The sequence below is a fragment of the Moschus berezovskii genome, chromosome 27 (assembly GCF_049115385.1).
Source record: "Moschus berezovskii isolate FMDL1 chromosome 27, NW_MosBer_1.0, whole genome shotgun sequence".
Classification (NCBI taxonomy): domain Eukaryota; kingdom Metazoa; phylum Chordata; class Mammalia; order Artiodactyla; family Moschidae; genus Moschus; species Moschus berezovskii.
In genome coordinates this window covers 38505891-38516327 of record NC_142486.1, presented here as the reverse complement: position 1 = coordinate 38516327, position 10437 = coordinate 38505891, and the positions used below count along the sequence as shown (strand labels likewise).

Sequence of the window (10437 nt, the reverse complement as noted above, 5' to 3'; positions counted from 1 at the left end):
GGGGGTGGGGGTGGGAAGGAATTGGCCGTCCAGTAATGTAAGACTGCTGAGCCGGGATTCCGAAGGCGGCGAAGGCCTCAGTAGTCGCGCCGCTGCCCAAGCTGGACGACACGACCGAAGAGGCGCGACGGGGCCGTTTTCGTCCTTGTCGAGGTCGGGAAGAGAGGCGGAGGCCGAGGCCGCAGCTGCGGAGATAAATGTTGGGAGGTGGACGGGGTGGAGGCCTGGGAAACGAGCTGGGGAATCGGTGGGAGGACGCGCGATGGTTTCCTGTTTCCGAACTTTAGAATTTAAAAGCCCCACCCGGGTGGACGGTGGCGTCCAGTTGTCATAACAACCCGCGGTCCGGCGGTGGGCGGGGCTGGGGACGGGGCTAACGGGCTGCAGCCAAGAAACGGACGTGGAGGCGCGGTCAGGATTCTGCCGGACTGGGGCTGCTGCTTCGTGTAGCCTTCGGCGGTCCGTTCGGTGAGCGACGCTCCTCAACCTGGCGTTCAGGACCCTTCACGGTCTGGTCCGTTTGCACCGCAAACTCCAGCAACTGAAAATTTCTTTCCCCAACACGTTGGGTACTTTTCACCCCTCTGAGCTCTTAGGTGCTCTTGCCGCAGCCTGTAATGCCTTTTCTTCCTGTTACCTTGTCCTCCTGGAGAACTTAAGAGTCTCTGGTTGTCCCCTTCAACCAGGTGATTCTGTTGCCCTTTGATCTGCCCTGCAGCCGGAGAACATCCTGTGATGTATATACTAGATCTGCCCTGCTGTTCCTAGATCAGGGTACACCAAGCTCCTGCCCCATTCCTGTGAGCACAGAAAAAGCAAAAGCCCCCATTCACTTCGCCTGCTGCTTCCCTTGTTGGGGGCCAGGGCTGGGGCAGGAGTGTTCTCTTCGCATTTTATAGTAATAGAGGCCTCTCAGGCTGCAAGTACTCTCAAGGCGCCGGCTCTGTGCCATCACCCCATATTTCTAAGCCTCCTTGACCCCTGAAGGGGGTCTGTTAAGACTCTGGGATACAAAAACGGTGTGTTGGCCAAGTGCCTGATAATTTGAGTGTCAACTCCAAAAAAAGTGTTCTGGGGACTCCAAAATGTCTCTTCTGTTCCTTTGTAAGGGGGCAGTAAAAAGAAGGGGCTTGAAATCCTCTCTGACTTTGATAGAAATTCTGTCTGTGGATAATAATAGTATCTATGCTATATTGGACACATATAGTTTACATATATCTATATGTAGCATATATCTGTCATATATCTATCATTCTGTACAGCATATCCATAGCCCACATATCAAGTACAGATATAGCAATACATATATCTATATATCACTGTAAAATATCACCATATTCATACATCTGTGGCTCCATCCTGCACTGTGCGCGGACACACACACACAGTACACGGCACTGCCTGGCACTCAGTAACAGGAATCGACCAACTAGAAGGGAGATGGGTATGTGGTCCCCCGATCCCTTTTCACCCCCCAAGGCAAGGGGTGGTATATGTCAGCACCCTGAGCTCTCGACCCTTGTCTCTGGGACCCTCTCACCTCACTCTATGTCCTCTGCAAGGCTCCTTGGAGGCTGGTACGCTGAGAGGCATCCCATGGCGTCTCATGATGAAGGTGGGCAGCCCTCACTGCCCAACCCCTGGGACGCCATCCTTGAGGCTGTCAAGGATCAGCTCCCGTCTCTGGACTTGGATTCCTCCTCGGTAAGCAAGTACCTTCTTCCTACATCTTCCTAGGCCCCCACTGCACTTTCCTCCCATGACAGACACGATGCTGACTGGAGAGCTCTGTGTCATGTAAGGGAAAGTACCAAGCTGTCACCTCACTGCCCTGCTCATTCCCTGCCAGGCATTAACTGGGCTTAGCGGGTGGCAAGTAACCCAGAACTGGGTGCCCTGGATCTCACCTCCACCAGGTGGTGCTGCTGAGCTCATTTCTAAATCAGCTTCTGAAATGGGTGTCAGCTAGGCCCTTTGGAAGAGAACTGGTCTCCCCAGACAGTTGGAGAGCCCAGGCCAGGGCAGGTGGGTGGAAGCTGAGGCCCTCCTTGCTCTGCCTCTGGCCGTTTAACCCAGAGCCTTCTCATCTGTCTACAGTCAGACCGCGAGGACGAGGAACTGTTCATCTTCCAGCGAAATCAAACTGCCCTGATTCCAGACTTGTCAGAGGAACTGGCCGATGACCCTGCTGGGGCCTGGGTCACTTCCTCTGGGTCTCCTCCTGAGGTGTGTTAAATGCAGGCTCCAGGGGTCCACAAACCCCGGGCCCTTCCATCAGAGTAGGGTGTGGGTGCTCCTGGCCCTCCCTGGACTCTACAGCAGTGTGGTTCTAAAGAGGTTAACGCCCCTGATCACCTGGGCCTTTCTCCAGGTACAGCCCAAGGAATGCAGACACCAGCCATCCACTGACCTTGTGCTCGTCATGCTCCCAGGAGCCCGGAGCACTTAGAGCTGGGGCAGGGACTTGACTTTCCATCTGATTGTACCCTCTGCTCTTCCCTTTGACCCCTCACCACAGTCCTGAGAGCAAGCACTGACCCAGGGTCATCACACGGAGCCAGGGCATGTCCACACCAGAAGTCACCCACACCCCCAGCCAGGCCTAGAAATACATCTGAAATAACTCTGAACAGGAAAACTGCTAAGGCTGCCAAGCCCCCTGGTTAGTTCAGCTGGAACCATGTCCACTTCACTTAATTTTGTGTTTTTTCCATTTCTACGATTGCCTCAGCAGTTACTCTTCCAGACCATTATGGTTTGATCTGGGTGGAAGAGCCTGTGCCCGCTCACAGGGGTCAAGGCCGTGGGCCCCGTCTGCAGACAGAGGGCCAGGGCGTTGTCTTTGCCACCTCTAACCTAGCCACTTGCACCTGCACACACTGGCCAAAAGGGTGGAACCACCCAAGCGTCCATCAACAGACAAAATAGATAAACAACAGACAACATGGATATAGTGAAGTGCATCCAGACAACAGAATAGCGTTCATCCACGAAAAGGAACTCAGTCCTGACACACAGCACAACACGGGTGAACCTTGGAAGCACGCAGTCAAGTGGAAAGACACACAAGACAACTATTGTGTGATTCCCCTCCTATGAAGCATCTGCACCAGGCAAACCTATAGAGACAGGAAGTAGATGAGAGTTCACCTGGGGCTGGGGGAGAGGAGGTACAGGGTTTCTGTTCCAGGTGATGAAAAAGCTTTGGATATAGTGGGGATGGTTTGTACAGCATTAGGAATAGAGTCAATGCCACTGAACTGTACATTTAAACATGGTTGACATGGCAGATTTTATGTTCCTTGCACATTTTACCACACAAAACCACCCCACTGAGGGATGTTTGGAGGCTGCTAACCAGGGACACCTGTTTCCTGCGTAGCTAGCTGTGGTGCCTGTAGAATCCACCATGGAGCCCAGGGTCGAGTGGAACGCATGGCCCTGGCCCCAGGAGTCGGCCCCTCTGGAAGGAAGGGCCCTCGGCAAGAGCAGCTCTCTTCTCGGGATGTCTGCAGAGACCCCCCCACGGCAGGATGATGATGCGGGTGGGACCCTCAACACCAGTGCGTCACAAAGTCCTAGCCAGGGGCCTCAGGGAGAGGCCACCTGCTCCCCTCAGGAAGCAGGCCTGCAGACAGAGGCCCCAGGCATGGCCTCACAGGCCCAGGAAAGCTCAGACGCTGCCAGCCGCAGAGCCCTGCGGAGGGAGAGGAGGAAGATGATCGAGAAAGACGTCCTCCACAAAGTCACCTGGGACAGCCGGGACCCAGGCTGCCCTGACGTGAGCCGAGGGAAGGAGGAGGCCTGCAACGCTGTGGAGGTGCCTTCAGAGGGGCCCCCGGGGTGTCTGCCCGTGCTTTCCCTCCAGGTAAGCGTGCCCCCATCCCAGGCTTCCTTGAGGTGTTGGGCCTGCCCACTATGTCTGTCTTAGTCTCTTTGGGCTGTGATAACAAAAGTCCCATAGACTTGGGCAGGGGGCTTAAACAACAGAAACTAATTTTTCATAGTCTGAAATCTGGAAGTCCAAAGTCAAGGCTCCAGCACATTTGGTATCTAGTTGAGAGCATGCTTCCTGGTTCATTTGGAATGATGGCGTAGCTCTCTGGAGTCTCCTTTTAAGGGCACCAATCCCATTCATGAGGGCTCCACCCCCGTGACCTCATCACCTTCAAATACCATCACATTGGGGATTAGGAGTTCAACACATGAATTTTGGAGGGACACAGATTCAGTCCATAGCAATGACCTCAGGCCCATGGCACCAGGCCTACCATCAGGCAGGCAAGTCCTACCTGCCAGACAGACAATCCTCAGAGTTACAGTAACAGGGAGGAGCAGGTAGTCCCCAGCTTTCTTAAAAAAGAAGAAAACTAATCCCAAGCATCATCATGAAGACATAGAAGACAGAGTAGGCTGTGACAAAGCAGCATCTGAAAATGTTCAAGCCCGTGTTCTCATACAAACAGTGAGCTCCCATTAATGCTGTTATTTAGATCATCCACGAGAACCAGCAAGATGACAAAGCCGGTTCAGAGATCATGAGAAACTGGGATTTTGTTCAACAGGGGAGTGGGGAATGTGTAGATTAAATTGCTACACTAAGTACAATAGGCTCAATGGGGTAACAGAACCGGTACCTTTGGGCTTAGCTGCTCCAATGGAGGGAAAAGAAAACCCTTGCCTTTCTCAGTTTTACAAAGTTGTCAAACAGGTGACCCCTGGTCAGTCACGCAAACCAGCCCTCCCCGAGAAAGATGGGCTCATTAGAAGATGCCCCCATATGACATAAACACAAAATTATCTTTGTCGCCTTATTTGACAGATTTTCGTAACCTAGAGAAAACTGGCATCGAGTGTACCCAGAGGTCACTTTCACCAATTCTATCCTGTCAATTCCATTCTTTCCTCAACCCCTGTGGGAGGCGCTCAAGGCCTTAACAGGACACACTGATTCCTGATTAGCCTCTCTGTGCCCACTGCATCACCGCCCCCACAGCCCTCTTCCAAGCCCTCCAATCCCAGCAGCTGCTGTTTCTTAAAGGAGCAAAACGTTCTAACCTCCCAACATTCTAAACCTGTCTGAACCTAAATACTTTTAAAATGACACCGAGCTTCCTCCAAGCCAGACAATGTCTTTGTGCCAGAAACAAAAATATTGCCCCAAAAAAAGGCATAGGAAAGGGGGTGGCAAGAAAGGCAGGCCCCACCCACCTTCACGGGGGTGGTTCATTCTGCAAAGCTTGTGTGTGGGGTGCATGAGCTGGGTGGGTGAGTGAGCTGCCTCATCTCAACCCTGGTTTCTGCCCCGGCCATCCCGGGACAGCCTTCGTGGATCCAGAATTCCTGACCCTGGGCCCCGAGGCAGCCCCGTCATCACTGCTTTATTTCAGGAACTTGAAGAGTGGGATTTGGATCAAGTCCTTCTGAGTCTGACTGGGCGAGAAGAGGACCGGGGAGATGGTGCTCCGTGGTGGGCAGCTGACCGCCTCCAGGGCCAAGGTTTGACCTTGAGCACCGGGGGTGGGGTGGGGGCTGAGTACATCTCCACAAGCGGCTCCTTCCAGGGCTTCCCAGTGCAACGGGGGTGGGCTGGGGAGGGTCACCTCAGCAGCTTGCCTTGGCCTCTGTGCTGCTCAGCCCTCACCTTCCCACACACGCAGGATGCATGAATTCATCCATCCGTCCACCCATCCTTCCATTCACTCACCAACTCACCCATTCATCCACCCACTGTACACGTGACTGCCTTTCCCTTCCTCTCCCCTTCCTCAGACCTTCCTCTTTCCCTCTGGAAGCCAAGTGGTCCTGCATTTTGTGCCCCCTTCAGCCAGCTCCTAAACAGAATCCTGCTTCCATTGCCTCTCTGTTTACAAACAAAGCCAGGGGTAACTCCTTCACTGGGCTTGTGGCCTGGCTCTGGGCGGTTTCCTGAAAGTTTCCCATCCCTCTCGGCCACTCTGGCTTATAAAAGCGAGTGGAGGCAGGCTGAGGCAAAGAAGGTGCAATTTTCAGCCCCTGGTTCCAGAGCAAAGGCTCCTTTTAAAAAGGGTTGTGTTTGTAATTTAACCCCTTAGAGCACAATATGGAGAAACTCGCCCTTCTCCAAGTGGGGCAGGGTTGAGGGGCTTAGTGGCTGCCCCCGGGCGGCAGTGGAGCGGAACCTGTTGCCCATTCGTTTGTGTGCTGTGTGCTCAGTCGTGTACCACTCTCTGCAGCCCCATGGACTGTAGCCCACCAGGCTCTTCTGTCCATGAAATTTTCCAGGCAAGAATACTAGAGTCGGTTTCTACTATGCTCCAGGAGATCTTCTTGACCCAGGGATCTCCTGCATTGGCAGGTGGATTCTTTACCACTCGGGCCACCTGGGAATCCCCCGTTCTTCATTTAAAGGTGCACAAGCCTTTAATTAAGCTAGTCCACTTCTACAATCTATCATCACACATCTATCTCAGCACAGAAGGATATAAAGTATATTCGGTGAAAACAAGTCTATAGAGGGGGACTTTCCCAATGGTTCAGAGGTTAAGAATCCACGCTTGCACTGCATGGGGGCATGGGTTCCATCCTTGGTCAGGGAACTAAGATCCCACATCCCGCCTAGTGAGGCAAAAACAACAACAACAAAACCTATAGAGGACGATCCTCTTGCCATTTTAAAATTTTTTTAAGATTTTTTCTTGGATGTGGGCTGGTTTTATAGAATTTGTTACAATTTTGTTTCTGTTTTGGGTTTGTTTGCATTTTTTACTTCTTATGTTTTTGGTTTTTTGGCCACCAGGCATGTGGGATCTTAGCTTCCTGACCAGGGATTGAACCTGCACCCCTGCATTGGAAGGCTTAACTACTGTACCAGCGGGAAGCTACCCCCGTTGCTATTTAAAAAAAAACACACACACACACAGAATTGTTAACCATGGTTCCCTCTGACAAGTGAGACAGGAGCCAGGAAGTAGACTACCTTGTGAACAGGTGGTCACCCCTGCTTCCCGGGGTGCACACAGCTCCCTGCTTGTGAAAGAAGGGGCCCTTCACCCTGCTGAGCTGGAGGGGGCCACACTAAGGTTGTGAGCCACAGAGGGTGGGCTGGGCCCCTGGCACTCCTCTGTGCATAAGCCCAGACGTCCACGTGAGGAGTCCTGAGGCTCAGGCTGCAGTGGGTCAAAGCGGGGGCCGTGTCCCCACCAAGCTGCCTTCCCCTCTTCACAGCCCACCCCGAGCCCAGCACCCAGGACAGGCTCATGGAACGCCTGAGCCTCCTGTGTGCCAGGCAGTCCGGAGCCACTGCCTCTGCTTGGAGAGTGCCTGCTGATACGCCGCGGGGAGCTGGAAGCAGGTGGGCTTTGTTGACCCCTGGCCCCGTCCTCCCTAGTAGTGGCTTCTCCCAGCATTTATGGTGCCTTGATTTAAGGGCAGGGCACCTGATGTGTATTTCTCTTCATCTCAAGAATATGATCAGGTCAGTATTTACTATTACCCCCCATTTTACAGATGGGGAAACAGGCTGAGAGGTTGACTTGCCCAGGACATAAGTGGCAGAGCTGGGACTCAGGCCCCAAAGCACTTGCTCTTTCCCACCCCATGGGAATCCTCCCTAGGGGAGGACCCTCTCCCTCTGGCCACTGTTGATTGGGCCAGCCCCAAGCACCTGTCCCCAGTCAGGCCAGCTGGGGAGTGGGGTGGGCAGAGGTGGGGTCAGGGCCCTGGGGTCCCTTAAGGCCCAGCTGCCTCCCAACTTCCAACACTCTGGTGGCCCCACCCTTTTTAGAAGTCTGAGAGCCAGGAATTCCCTTTCTTGCCTGAGCTAGCTGAAGCGGGCTTCTGGCCCTGACAACCCATGTGTCCGGTAGAAAGGACTTTGCACTGTCCAGTCAGTAACCACTGGCTACACATGGCTAGTGCAGCTGAGGAACGGGATTTCTAATTTATAGTAGCTTAAATGCAAGTTTAAATAGCTTTTGGCAAGCGTCTACCATACTGGAAAGTGCAGATACAGAACGTCTAAGTGCCACGCAGAGTTCCACTGGACAGCGCTGGCCTGAATCTTGAGGGCTGTTCTCAGGACCTGCCACAGGGTCCTGCATGGGGAGGCCCAGCCCAGCACAGGCAGGTCACGGTGACCACCGGGAAGTGACTCGGCCACCCCCACCCCTCAGATGTGCTTCCACGGAGCTGGGCTTCCAGGCGCTGGCCCAGGACACACGGCTAAGGAACCCGGCAGAGCCTCCCACCATATTCATTGACCTGCGGCCGACTAAGACATCGGACCAGGGGCCGTTGGAGAGGTATAGGAAGTGCTGACAGCCTTGCGGCGGACCCGCTGCTTCGGGAGGAAGGGGACTTGGATAGCAGGTCCTGGGAGCTCTGCTCACTCGAGAAGGGCTTTCAGCCAGGAACTGAGTCTGCCCCACAGTCCCAAGGGGCCCCAGCTACAGGCCATCCCTGCAGGGAGTGGGGAAGCTGGGGCAGGGGGGCTTGCTCAGCCAAGGCTGGGGTACCCGGCCCTGGCCGCACCCCTCCACCACCCGCAGGAAGCTCACTGGCCCTGCGGCTTTGGCAGGCTGCCCATCCTCCTGCTTTGGGTCACAAGGGAGCCCTGGGCGCTTCAAGTCCCTGGTGGGAGCCGCACCTGGCCAGAATAGACTGGGCATGTCCAGAGGAACCCACCTCTCGTCTGCCGCAGCTCCAGCTCCTGCTCCAGCTCCTCTGACAGCGAGGAGGCGGAAGAAGAGACAGCAGCTCAGAGAGACCCGCAGGGCCCACCCAGGCTCCGGTAACCGCATGGGCTGCCCCTCACCGTCGCAGGCGGGCATGCTCGCCTGGTCCCAGCTCGTGTTGCTAACACTGTTGCTCTCGGCATCTTGCACACACAGGGCTGGCACGGGAGGGTGTGGGCTGCTCTGGGAGGCTGGCAGCATAGCCCAGCCTGACCTGCTCCCCACCAGACAACCCCCAGGATGCCTTAACTTGGTCTCAAGAAGGGATTACATTTTCTTTCTGAAAAATAACTCCTCACATTGACTTGCTCCCTGCCAGTGATGGCAACAGAGGTGAAGAGAGATTGTAGGGATGGGACTACATGATTAATGGCCAGAGAGGAAAGGCCATTCCTCTCTGGCTCAGATCAACTAAGTGAAACGTCAGATTCAGGGACGGCTCGGGTCTCTGAGGAGCGGAGGCCACCCCAGGGCTGCGGGGTGAATTCACACTACGTGCTCTAGCAGTCTGTTGCTTTTGGAGTTCCAGACCTTGCAGATTCTGCCCTTTGGGAACGTCAGAGTCGACTGCAGCTTTCCTCCCACGTGGGGTGTGGCTGGACATCCCAGGAACAAAAAGGGGAGACGAACTGGGCTTGAGAAGTGTCACACAGGTGTCCTCCCAGAGGCCTTTAACGTGCTGACGTGATCTGTGACTTGCGCGGGCTGGGAGGCTGCAGTCCTGATTTCTTTAGTGTCTTGAGAACCAGGCACACGCTCCAGAAGCACCCTGGTTTCCCTCTGCTGGTGTCCTCTTTGGGGCACAGGACCCCAGTATTGTGGTAGCATTGGGAGTTTGGCCCCACTTGGTGCTGATGGAGGTCACATCTCTTGTGTCACAGGGACTGCACGGGGAAGAGTCGGCTCCTCCAGCAGCTCAGGGCATCTCGGGAGGCGTCGGCTCGGCCTCAGCTGCCCGCCGGCGAGAGTCCTGTCAGCCAGAAGGCTCAGGCCCCTGGAGATCCGGCTGGGTCCAGCCCTGGGGTGAAGCAACACGGAGAGCTCTGGGCCAAGAGGGACACACAGGCCAGACCTGCAGGGGCAAGTCCCAGCGACAGCCCGGGAGGCCTGGTGCCTCCTTGGGGTCAACCATAGGTGCCTCAGGTCGAGGAGGTGAGCAGGTGGTCTGACTTGCCTTCGACACCAACACCAAGGCACTGGTGGTCCCCTCACTCTCCCGTTTCCATCTGCAGCACAGGGACCCCCAGCTGGGGCTCTACTGCCAGCCCTTTGCTGGGATTCAGTCAGAACATCTCCATGCATGGACACCAGTGCAGACCTGTACATACAGCATGACACGTCACATGGCCCCACATCCTCCAGAAAGGGGCCGGGAGGAAGCACCACGGAGACAATGGATTTGTTCTGACAGTGGGACTAGGGGGCTTTTTCCATTCCTGCGTTTTTTTCCTCTTTAATGTGCATCTATTGATTTCCATCATGCAAGGGTTTTTTTTCCTGTAACTATAAAACTTAAGTAAAACTTCTTTAGAGAATTTCAGGGATGAAAAGGTCTTGAAAAACAGCTTGATTTTCTGGGTCCTTGATGTTTGCTGTTTTGAACAAACCACATACACACAATGCAGACCACACACACACACAAATGTTTGGATGGAAGGGTGGACTGAAATATGCTTTTTTTCTTTAACCCGACACAAAGGCAGCATGTACATAATCATGTTCT

The 10437-nt window shown here is 54.4% G+C and overlaps 1 protein-coding gene across 3 annotated transcripts; it reads left to right on the top strand.

The window, feature by feature from the left end:
- Positions 1 to 14: 14 nt before the first annotated feature.
- DNAAF8 (dynein axonemal assembly factor 8) lies at positions 15 to 10089 on the top strand. Of its 3 annotated transcripts, XM_088833316.1 has the most exons (10): positions 20 to 153; positions 1563 to 1704; positions 2098 to 2226; positions 3383 to 3868; positions 5391 to 5499; positions 7207 to 7333; positions 8154 to 8282; positions 8681 to 8770; positions 9596 to 9866; positions 9947 to 10082. In XM_088833316.1, the coding sequence occupies exons 2-9, from the start codon at positions 1597 to 1599 to the stop codon at positions 9846 to 9848; spliced, it is 1431 nt and encodes a 476-aa protein (XP_088689442.1). In that variant the 5' UTR covers positions 20 to 153; positions 1563 to 1596; the 3' UTR covers positions 9849 to 9866; positions 9947 to 10082. The 3 variants fall into 3 exon arrangements, with proteins under 3 accessions (XP_055265385.2, XP_088689442.1, XP_055265384.2); XM_055409410.2 differs by having other exon boundaries at positions 15 to 468; positions 9596 to 10089; XM_055409409.2 differs by having other exon boundaries at positions 9596 to 10089.
- Positions 10090 to 10437: the final 348 nt, after the last annotated feature.

Coding starts and splice junctions, on each gene's coding strand:
- DNAAF8 (XM_055409410.2), top strand. CDS start 1,597: ATGGCGTCTCATGATGAAGGTGGGCAGCCCTCACTGCCCAACCCCTGG. Junction 1,705..2,097: donor TGGACTTGGATTCCTCCTCG/GTAAGCAAGTAC, acceptor ATCTGTCTACAG/TCAGACCGCGAGGACGAGGA. Junction 2,227..3,382: donor CCTCTGGGTCTCCTCCTGAG/GTGTGTTAAATG, acceptor TTTCCTGCGTAG/CTAGCTGTGGTGCCTGTAGA.